This window comes from Arachis hypogaea, chromosome 16, assembly GCF_003086295.3.
Source record: "Arachis hypogaea cultivar Tifrunner chromosome 16, arahy.Tifrunner.gnm2.J5K5, whole genome shotgun sequence".
In the NCBI taxonomy this organism is placed as follows: Eukaryota; Viridiplantae; Streptophyta; class Magnoliopsida; order Fabales; family Fabaceae; genus Arachis; species Arachis hypogaea.
In genome coordinates this window covers 99,312,696-99,324,530 of record NC_092051.1, presented here as the reverse complement: position 1 = coordinate 99,324,530, position 11,835 = coordinate 99,312,696, and the positions used below count along the sequence as shown (strand labels likewise).

At 34.8% G+C, this 11,835-nt stretch overlaps 1 protein-coding gene across 1 annotated transcript; it reads left to right on the top strand.

Moving 5' to 3' along the window:
- The first annotated feature begins 3,475 nt into the window (after nucleotides 1-3,475).
- Nucleotides 3,476-4,028, top strand: LOC112757269 (protein ALP1-like). Its single transcript, XM_025805867.1, has 2 exons — nucleotides 3,476-3,578; nucleotides 3,670-4,028. Exons 1-2 carry the CDS (start codon nucleotides 3,476-3,478, stop codon nucleotides 4,026-4,028), a joined length of 462 nt encoding a protein of 153 aa, XP_025661652.1.
- Nucleotides 4,029-11,835: the final 7,807 nt, after the last annotated feature.

Here is an 11,835-nt window from a genome sequence, read left to right as displayed (position 1 = left end):
AATTATCAATCGCTTGGACATTAGTAACTCTAGGTCACCTAAATTACCATCCCAAGCCAAGAACACAAAAATCTACTCTAAAATCCAACCAAGTATTTTATTAAATACTTGGAAGGCATCAAAGGAAAGCATATTAAAATAGCAAGAAATATAAAATCTATGACTACCAAATGCAAAATAACAATAATAACAACTCAAACAAGCATCAAAGAAACATAAAACATCACATTGCATTAATAGAAATCAAGATTAACAAGAGTTCATAAACATGAAATTAACAAAATAAAGGAAACAACAAGTAAAACTAAGAGAACAAAGATGTAATAACAAGAAATAGTAAAGAAAACTACATCAAAACAATAATTGAAACCTAAATCTATAGAGAGAAGTAATATAAAATCCTAATTTCTAGAGAGAAGAGAGAGATTCTCTCTCTAGTAAGCTAACCTAAAACATGACTAGAACTAAACTATGACTACTTGGTTCATTCTCCCTTCAATCGCTGGTTCACTAGCATCAGAAATGGGTTGGATTGAGCCCAAAATGCTTCAGAAATCACTGGTCACGTGTTGCCTTTAAGTGAGTCACGCTGATCCTGCAACGTACACGCATGGGCAACGCGTACGCGTCACCTAATCCCAAGAAAACTATGACAAATTATATATCATTTTGAAGCCTCAAATGTTAGCTTTTCAATGCAACTGAAACCGCCTCATTTGGATTTCTGTAGCTCAAGTTATGATCGATTTAGTACGAAGAGGTCATGATTGACAACTTAGCAATTCCTTCATTTCTTCATGAGTTCTCCCACTTTGCATGCTTTTCTTCCATTTCTTTGAAGTCATTCTTGCCTTCAAAACCTTAAATCGCTCAAACAAGTGTGAATAAGTGTGAGATAAGTTAATAAAATCCCCTAAATTCAATACAAGATAAACTACAAAATTGGAGTTTATCATATGTTTAAAAAAAAATTAACATAACTATAATAAAATTCAATATAATTCAACTAAATGTATCAAATCAAATACATTTCAAACACAAATTTAACATACAAATTAAAATAAAATAAATTAGGATTACTTTCATTACTTAAATATAGAAGGTTGTTGTTTTTTGGGGCTAGGATAGAGACTAAGGTAGCGTTTGTTTGCAGAGACTGAAACTGAGACTGAGGGACAAGAACTCAATATTATGTTTGTTGAGGTAGAGACTGGTACTTAAATTTGTGTCTATGTCTAAAAAATTTCAGTATTTCAGTACCTCCAAAAAGTAGAGACACTGGAGATTGAGATTTTTAAAGACAGAGACAAAAACTTTAATAATATTTTTGTACCTAAAATACCCCTATTGTAATTAACTAATGTCAACTTTACCCTTTCTTCAAATCAGATTAGGGCTTCAGTGTGAGCAGCCCCTCACTCCATCTTCTCATTTGTGCTTTGAATTGCTTCCAACCTCTACGTCGCCAGTGTCAGCACATCCCCCTCGTCGCCGCCGTCGTAACCACCACAAGGTAAGTGAGTTGCCGTTGAAGTTTGTCTTCCTAGGCCGCGGGTTCTCATGTCTTCATTTGCTCCTTCACAAGATAACGTTCGAGGAACCCACTTGAGAGAGTCGCCCCTGTTGCTGTCGAGTTGATCAAAGTTCGTTGTTGTCGTTACAGCTTGTGTAACCTAGGTTAGTTGTGGTCAAATTTCCTTACTGATTTTGGTCGATTTTTTATGTCGCGACTTATGCTCTGTGGATTTAGTTCTTTGTTCAACTAGATGCATAGAAAGATTCTTTCTTTTTCTCTCTTCAATTCGATTTGGTTCGTTGTTCTGATGTATAGATGCGTAGATAGCTTCTGTGGATTTGGTTCTATGTCCTCATGTCTTGTTTCATTAATTTCGTTTCTGTTGTGCTTCTTATGAATTGGTTTTGGTCATGCTTGGTTTTTTTGGAATTCATTTTTATGCATTTGTTGATTCTGAAATTTGGGATGCTCTTTTTTCCTAATTTACGTCTGTTTGATGTGAAAATGTGTAAATTGTTTTGTAAAATGTATGATTGTTGTGGCTATAACCAGCGCACTCACAGTGATTTCTGAAATCGTGTTGATGAGAAATTTGTTAGCTTAGTTGTAGTTTAAAGAGTTGTGACACTCCATTAACATACTTTGATATTCAAATATAGCTAATAAAATTTTATATAACTGCACCAAACTTTTAAGTTTTTCTATATTACGAAACTTCATATATGCAGTTTTGTTAAGTACAGGATCAATTTAGTTTATTAATTATTATATCATACTCTTTATATATATATATAGTATTATGACATAAATTTATGGTCACGTGTGACAAAAATTTGAATCCCTGTATGGATAATGCTTCTATTAGACACTCCAATCTTAATAATTTATAGGTGAGTGGTGCCTTTACTTTAGTTTGCCTCTTTTAATATTCAGCCAACCTTGTAGCAGGAACTTGCATCTGATATGGTAATTATGGATGCTTAATTGATTAATTAATTTTAAGTTTCCAATTACATCAACTAGGTTTCTTAATTAAGGTTCCAAAGAAGAGCATCAGATTCTTAAATTTGAGAAACTTCAAAATATATGATTAGACCTAAATATTGTTAACTGTCTTTTGGTTCCAGTTTTTTTATCTTATTTTTTGTTCTAAGAAGATTTAGCAGATTTTGCATCAAGTAGTGTTAGATTTCTTTGAATGTTTTTGCATTTTTTATTGTGATGACTTTTCTAGGAAGAAATGGAGCGGTCGAAAATTATTAAGCGATGCGTGTGCTTTTATGAAGAGATGAGATCCAAGCATGAAGATTTGATATTGTTCTTTGTGCTTACGCTATTTGTTTACTTTAGGGATAGAACTAGTGGCCAACTGTCCTTAGGCGGAAGAATGAATAGTAGAATTAGACGTGAGACTTTAGAACGTATTGTTGGTGAGGGTGATAGGAATTATATTTGGGAGTTGAGAATGAACACAAATTCCTTTGCTAATTTGTGTGAGTTGTTCCAAGTTCAAGGAGGACTTAAAGAGGATGGTCATGTAAGCCTGCCGGAGCAGGTTGCAACTTTCTTAATTATCCTAACGCATCACAAAAAAATTGTAGTCTGCAGGTTAGATTTTGTAGGTTCGGCGAGACAGTTAGTAAGTATTTTAATAAAGTTTTAAAGGCTGTAATACAGATTCAAAGCATTTTGTTTACCAAGGCTACACCAGTTGAAGAGGATTGTCCTGACCCCACATGGAGAAGGTTTAAGGTAGAGCTTATTCGATGTTGTATATGATTCATAATTGCCTGAAGGATTCTATATCTGAGTATCATAATTTTCTATGGATGATAGGGTTGCTTGGGAGCATTAGATGGCACTTATATAGAGGTGACAGTCCCCGAGTTTGAGAAGGCAAGATACTGAACACGAAAGGGTAAAATCTGCACTAACATCTTAGGAGTGTGTAACCGGGAGATGGCTTTCATCTATGTACTCAGTGGATGGGAGGGATCGGCATCTGATTCACGGGTACTTCAAGATGCAATAACTCGTCGTAATAGTCCTAAGATACCCCACGGTAATTATGCCATCTATGGAGTTAATCCTATACAAATAGCTTGAGTTCACGATAGTCAATGTCTTATGCTGTTTTTATTACTTGTCTATAGGTAATTACTATTTAGTTGATGCTGGTTACACAAATTGCCCAGGGTTTCTCACACCGTATAGAGGCACTCGATATCATGTTAGAGAGTGGGCCCAAGGAGCACGTGCACCACGCAATTACCAAGAATATTTTAATAGGGTTCATTCTTCCTCAAGGAATATCATTGAGCGATGCTTTGGTTTGCTGAAGAAGAGGTGGTCCATCTTAAGAAGCCTTAGCTTTTACCCTCAAAAGACACAATCTCAAATAATTATTGCTTGTTGTTTGCTGCAAAATTTCATTCGAAAGAGTATGGATATGGATCCAGAGGAGGAATGTAGCATATTGGATGAATTTATGCCTGATGGAGATGAAGCATAGGATGGAATGATTGATGTGGTTGAAAACACGAACGAGTGGACTCACTGGCGTGACAACATAGCAACTGAGATGTATGAAGAGTGATGTAACAACCCAGTTTTCGAGTACGCGAGATCTTTTCTGAAGGTACGGATTTCTCCGAATGATCAGTAAAGGGAACACCTCTAATGTATCATCAAGCATCTCAATCTTCATTGTCATTGTGTCATCTTTAAGCTATAACCTCTTTTGGGGCAAGCTTGATAACGCAATCACGAAGAACCTAGTTTTTGAACCGTATCGGTTAGGAGTTTTGATTCTAATTTTTGTAAATAGTCTCTGTTTGACGAACCGCACTCGATTCATGAGAGAAGAGAGATAATAGTATAATATTATCATTATATTAGTATTAGAAGCTGCTTGAATGATATTATAAGGTTACCTGGTTTGTTTTAGTTAAAAACAGGAAATCGGTTTAACCAGGTTTACAGTTTACTGGTGCAGCTTAGCACCAGTACTCTCTGATGACTTTAGCAATGCTAAGGCCTAATCATACATGTTCTATTCTCATAATAAATATGTTACTAGTGTCATTTATGCTAGTAGCTCAGAAAATAATTTTTAGAGATGTTTTTACAAGTGTTCTGATACACCTAGTTTTAGTAGTTATACACCTGGGATATTTTAATATTATTTTAATCCACCTCCAAGCCAACCAATCACAACTCACCTTACACCTCCAAGACACTCCAAGGCTGGTCATTTACTCCCTTTGGCCGAAATTGAAAGGAGTAAAAAGAGAGAAAACTTTATTAACACTTAATCTTCAAAGCTTGATTTCTTCTGAACTAAAACTCAAATCAAAACTCTGATTTCACCAAAATGATCCTCTCTTCTTCCTCTACATAACCATGTAACTTATCAAAGATAGAAATAAGGTGAGATGGCTGTTCCTTTCCCCTTTCAATTCAGTTTTCAAGGAAACATGCTTAAACATGTGTTTTCTTGATGTTCTTCCTTAGGAATCATGCTTAACTTGACTTGAGGGCTAAGAAATGTTAATTTCCAGCAAGTCTAAGGTGAGATATCCTTTCCTAATGTGCTGAGAGAGATTTGGTCAGTTGAGGGTTTGTGGATTTAAATTTGTTCTTGATGTGATTTAGGAGGAAAAAGTGCTTAAGGACCACCTAAGGACATAACCGAATTAGGAGCAGCAAAACCAGGTAGGGTTTAACGAAATTAATCTTGATTGATTGTGTTTGAGTTGTGTGATTATGATATGGTTTGGCTGTGCTTGAAATTGATGGTTTATATGAGTGATTCTTGTTGAAATTTTGATGAAAATTTGATGAAATTTGATGATATTCAACTTTGAACTTATGTTCTTTATGGCTGCTGAAAAACGAAACCCTAACCCTTAAATTGGGGTTCAATTTGTGTTGAAATAATGTGAAAAATATGGGGTTTTAGTGGCTGGAAATTTATTATGAATTTTGGTAAAAATCGGTTGCTGAAAAGATTAAAAAACGAGTAAAAACAGAGAAAGAATCTGAAGAATTTACGAAGAACACAAAGAACACTTTGAGTGTGGTGAAGAACATTGAAGAACAACTTTTAGATCTTAAAAAGGGCAAGGTTGTAATTATTTTGGTGTTTGAGGGGTTATTTGGTAATTTCTGAAAGTTGGGGTGGTAAAAGTAGAAATATTAAAAGTTACGGGTGGTAAAAAGTGAATTTTAAAGGTTAAAGGTTAAAGTAAAGTTAATTTTTGAAAATTTAATAATAAAATAATAAATAATAATAAAATATTAAATAATAATATTTAATTAAAAATAATATTATAATAAAAATAATAAAATAATGTGGAAAAGACAGTTTTCTGTAAAAGCTTTAGAAAGACAACTTTAAGCGCAGAATCTCATAATTACCTTCATAAAACACTTAGAGAGTGGTAATAACATTATAGTGAGGCAAAGATAAAGGAAAGATAAGAAGTTAAAGAAAAGATAAAAACCAAAGAAAATTCTGTAAAGTTTTAATGACAGAAAAACAGACAGGGATTAGTGAACGAACTAGTGCAACATAGTTAGTCCTTGAGTTGCGACTAGGGTTAGGTATTATATGAAAAGTTAAACTGTTTCAGTATAGACTTAATGAACCTATACTTGGGACAGGCTAACTATTCATACCGAAATTTACATAAGCTTTAAATACATATGTTAAGCAGAGAAAAGAGTAACCAGAGCAGAGTAAAATGATACAGAGAACAGAATAACCAGAGTAGAGTAAAGAGATCAAGAGAAAAGAGTAATCGGATTAGAGTAAAAAGACAAAGAGAAAAGAGTAATCTGATAAAGAGAAATGGTTTGAGTTAAGATGTAAAAGTAAAAGCTATAGAGTTTGTATAATATGATTGAACAGAGAAAGAAAGAGGTACTACATAAGAATGTAAAAGTGATGATGAATAATGAGAATGATGATAATGAGAATGATTATGTAAGAATTTGCTGCAGAGAGGCAGTCAGATAGATGGTGGTTCAACCACTGAGAGTGCTTTCCTAGGATACCTTGCTATAATGCTTTGTTGTAAGACAGAGGTTGCTTACAGAGGTATCAAGATTAGTGTTCTCCTGTAAGACAGAGGTTGCTTACAGTAAGTGTGTCATTGCTCCTGTAAGACAGAGGTTGCCTACAGTGAGTGTGTTCGGCGTATATCGGCTAATAAGTGCCGCCCTGCAAGACAAAGGTTGCTTGCAGTGGATACCCTGCAAGACAAAGGTTGCTTGTAGTGGGTATTGCCAATAGGAAAGCCTTATCCAGACAGAGGTTGCTGGGTAACGTCGGGAGCGGGTATGTAACCGACAAATGAGCTCATTACCTGCACTAGGGCTAGACATGCATCATATTTGGTTGCGCATTTCCTCTGTTATGATTGTTGTTTGAATGTATGCTTTCTTTGTTTGTATTCTATTCACTGTGTCTGTGTTTTACTTTCTTGTATTCTTCTATTTGTGTTCTATTTTCTGTTTCTCTATTTTCTCTATTTATATGTATCTTCTATTTACTGCTTCTCTGTATTTTGCTATTCGTCTGCAGAACAACATATAATTAATGAACGTAACTAATAACTCCGGCCCTACTAAGAACTCCCCAGTTCTTACCCCTTCTCTCTCCCTTCCCCATTCAGATGGAAGCATGAGTACCCTTCCGTAGTTCACTGACGACCGTTCGTAAAAAGAATTCCGCTCTAAGTAGTCTTCTGAGTCTAGGGTGAATCTCGTTTTCTGTTTATATGTATATACTATGAGACCAGCCAATGTCTGCACCCCGTTTGTACGTGAACTTTAACCTAAATCCTGTGTATGAGACTCTTGTTGTGTGGATACTTGATGAGGTACCAGAGAGACGTCATATGGCAATGTCTGATCGTGCAGAAGAGTAACAAATGATGTTCTACCTTTTGATGATGTTCCACCAGACTTGAGTTTTGAAGACTTAGAACGTACTTTTCCTCGCTTTAGTAGTTTAGAGGGACTAGGTGAATAAAGAGTCTAGGCTAGCCTGGGTGCTAGCTTAGGGACTTCTTGAACAGGTCAGGGCCTGGGATGTTGTATGTATATATATGTATATAGTTATTATCTAGCTATATCTAGGGGTGTTCTAACTAATGGTCTATACTCTAATAAAGGCTAAATCACCGAATATTGTCAACTACTTGTGATGTATTTATGTATGGTTGTTTATAACTATTTTATCTATTATTATTTGTGAAATGATTATAAATGATTCTGTTTATTAATTCAAACGTTTTCAAAAAAAAGCACCTCGCAAAATAACTACGCTTTTAACAACGAATCAGGCTCATATAATAAATAATAGATAATAATTAGGACGACAAATTGGTAGCACTCAGTTTCCGGTATGTCCTAGACGTACTGAGAATTGGGTCGTTACAAGTGACGTACAAGTCGTATGGAGTAGTATTATAAGAGCAGCTTAATGAACATTGTAATCGATTGGGTATTGTTGTAATGGTTGCATTTTAATTTGTATGACTTGTTGAGACGGGAAACATTGTAATAGCACCTCTTCATTTGTAATAGTAACTAACTATTTGTGGTTCGGATTTACATATTTATACTTCCTTATTGGATGAATTTTAGGTTGTGGATTAGTCATGGTTATTTGTGTTATTGTTTGCTGTTTTACAATGTTTTGTTAGTTTATGTTAATTAACTATAATTTAGATAATTTATGTCTACAAAATTTAATTATGCACAATTTTGATTATCTTAATTTTGGTAGGTGAAAATGGAGAACAAGCGCATGTGGAGTGATGAAGAGCAAACACTTTTGTTGGCTTCATGGAGGAGTTTGTGGTAGACGGCCAGAGGGCTGACTGTGGGCAGTTCAAACCTGGAACATTTGAGAAACTGGCTCTGAAGATGCTAGAGGCATTCCCTGGTTGTACCCTGACCACAAAGCACTGCAAGAATAAGCACAAGCAGGTGAAGGAGAAGTATCAGTATGCCGTTGATATGCTTGGATGCAGTGGATTCGGCAGGAATCATGAGAAACAATATGTCAAGGTTGACAACAAAGATGTCCTTGATGCATGGTTGAAGGTGAGTGTGATTCCTACTTTTTAATGTATCATATAAACATTTGTATAGAACTATACGGTTTATATTGAATCTGAGCCACTTTGAACCTCTTGAACAATTCTAGTTGAATAATGCATTAATAATTGAATCTATGATCAATAATTATGCTAGTATACTTCTGGTTTAGAGAACTTTAGACTTGGCTTACCTAGTTACTGTGTCTGCGAGGCTTAAGTGGATGGTCATATAATAAATACCGTATTTCACACTTTGAGAAGAATAAAGACTGTTATATATTTGAATCCTACATCTTTTTATCAAATTCTGGGTTAGATATTATCAGTTCTGAGTGTGTTATTTGGTTCTTGTCTGAATGAAAACTTGCTGGTAAGATGGTCGCTTGATATCTCTCATAAACTACCCTGCCTAAATTTCTGTTAACCCACAAAATCTGAAGTGCATCATGCATTGACGTAGAATTTTGAAGTGGAAACTGACCTTGGCAATGATATGTAGAATTATTTCACAATTGCATTAGCTACGCATCTAGTAGTTAAAATTTGTTGCAGTCTATGACTTGAATGAGTTCTTTGAAATTCTGTTTTGGTGCATCCCTGACATAATAATCTTAATGATACGAGCATATCCTTACAAAATGCTTGTTGTTTCACTATTTACTTGGAGACTTGTTCACAATCAGAATAATTTTTTTGTTAAGGAAAAAAGAAAAGTTTATAATATGATATTTTAATATTACCCGTCCTGCCTTATGTCTAAACTATATCTACATATCTATCTAGGCTTATGGTCTATCATCTTTGGAAGGATCATACAAAATTAACTGCAATATAATAAATATTGGAAGCATCATCGTTGACCCCTTTCCTTGGCTTTAGTAATCCACAATTTGCTGATCCTAAACTTGTTCATCCCTTTTCCTATTTTTATCCACAAGTTGCGTACCTCTTGTGTTCATGTTAAATTTGATCTTTCTTTTTTTCTGTATTTTCCTTTGCATGTTTCCCTCTACAAATTACATTGATTAAAATAAATGTAATAATTAATATTTGTGTTAGTGATAGTAACTACCAATAATTTGATAATGTAGCTGTGGCATTATTAAATTATTTGGAACTTCATTAATGTCACTACTTTTATAGCAGGAACTTCATCAAAAATTTTTTAAATTGGGTTTATATTTTCACAGGAACATCTAACCAAGTTCTACAGTCCTGGCAAGCTATTTTCTCTATTTCACTGGCTAGAGGGTATATTTGGCAGGGATAGAGCCACGGGAGGAGCAGCAGTTAGTGGCTTTGATGCGGAGGAACAGGTTAATGAAAAGATAGAAGACAATGCAGTTGGATTTGATGAGTCTGAGATGTCTCCACATCTAGACAACGACAGAGATCCAGCAATGCAAGGACAAGCATCACATTCTGAAGCTGGTGCAAGTGCAGGAAGCACAAGGTGATATGGGAGGAAGAGAAAACAAGCTGACGTACTGGAGAGGATGGCTGACCATATTCAACAATCTTCGGCTGACCAAAGGAAGAATGTCCAACTGATAGTTGATGCCATTGTTGGTGTGAACGAGAAGTGGAAGGTTGGGTAGAAGCTCACACAGCTTGGGTTCCGTGATGACAAGGTGGTGAGGGCGATTTTGAAGTTTGCTGGGAGTTCTAATGTGTATGCAGACTTCTGGGACTTGTCAGATTCACAGATGATTAGTCTTGTGCATTCCATTATATGAAGTTGACTGTTGGATAAGGGTATTAAGTTTGGCTTAGGGTATTAAATTTTTCACTATAGGGTTTTAGGATTTTGTGAGATGGTTATATTTAAGATGGTTTAACGTACAAACTTATATTTGGTATGCATTTGGATAGATATTTTGGTAATGCCTGTATTTTGCTCTGTTCAGAATAGGTGTAGGTTCTTCGTACAATCTTATTGGTGTTGTGGTATGGCATTTATTTTGGTTGCTTGAGCAGGAAGTTGGCTAAGTATAATATTTATAGTCATGATCATGTTAATGAAAATTATGTTAGTTTTTAGTCATCAACTGTCCCATTCTGATAATTTGTGGTTCTCAAATGATACTGTGTATACTGGAATTATTGAATATGTTAATGAAGAAGTGGGAAATCAAACAGATTCTACAAAGAAGGCCTGAAAACCAATTAGTGCTTTTTTTTCTCCCCTTTTTATGGCTAAAGAAGTAAGAATTAGTTACAAAACCAAAATGGGTTTGATCAGGTTTCCTAAACTGTTGAAAAGACAATTGCATAACTCCATTTTTTTCCCTGAAATCAAACTTATTCAACTCTATCATTATTGAAAAAACTATTAAAATCAAAATCAAAGACAGGCATAAAATCTTACACAAAACATGTATTAAAACAACATGCAACAAACAACTTAGACAGTTGATCTTGTATGTACTTACCTCAAAAGGGAAAATGTTTCATGGCTCAATTCATAAAATCCCATATATGTTGTTCTTAGATTGGTTTGTGTCAATCAAATATTCACGGAAAGCTAGCAACCTTTTTGGAAGATCATTTTCATAGTACCAACATTTTTTTTATTTTTTATATGAAAAGAATATAGTGAGAGTAGTAGTGAAGTAAAAAAGACTAGAGTGAGAAAGAGAAGAAGAGATGTTGAACCCGTACTCATTTTATATTTAACAATAAGAAATACTGAAACATATTTCCAAACTAGTTATTACAATTTGTCATTTGCCTATTTGAGTTCAAAGGTCAAATTACAACTTAAACAACAATACTATGACCAAGACAACCCAGACTATTGAAACAACAAGTTGAAGGAACGCTAACAATTTTAGATACACAACATCAGTATGAAGATTTTCAACTCGTTCGGTCGTCTTCAAATTAGAATTCTGTTAGAAAGAGCGATAATTTCCAATGTCATAATTTTGGATACTTGTACCTGCCCATCTAAACCATCCACATCACCTTGCAGGACAGGCGTAATACTTTCTACCCAGGTTGGCCATGCTATTCGAGACTTGTAACGATGCTCTTAAACCACACTCACAAAAATGTTCTCCTGTTACATTGCCGCTGCCGTACGAACCACTTGTAGATCTACTTGTGGAAGCCATTGTTAACTAGGCTATACATTTAACAGTAAGCAAAAATCATTTTCCAGGTTATCAAGAAATAGTAACACAACATAAGAATGAATCAACTAGT

Excerpts from the sequence above, each read along its gene's own strand:
- LOC112757269 (XM_025805867.1), top strand. The coding sequence starts at position 3,476 with ATGGCTTTCATCTATGTACTCAGTGGATGGGAGGGATCGGCATCTGAT. Across the intron at positions 3,579-3,669 it reads TAGTCCTAAGATACCCCACG|GTAATTACTATTTAGTTGAT; the intron begins GTAATTATGCCA and ends ACTTGTCTATAG.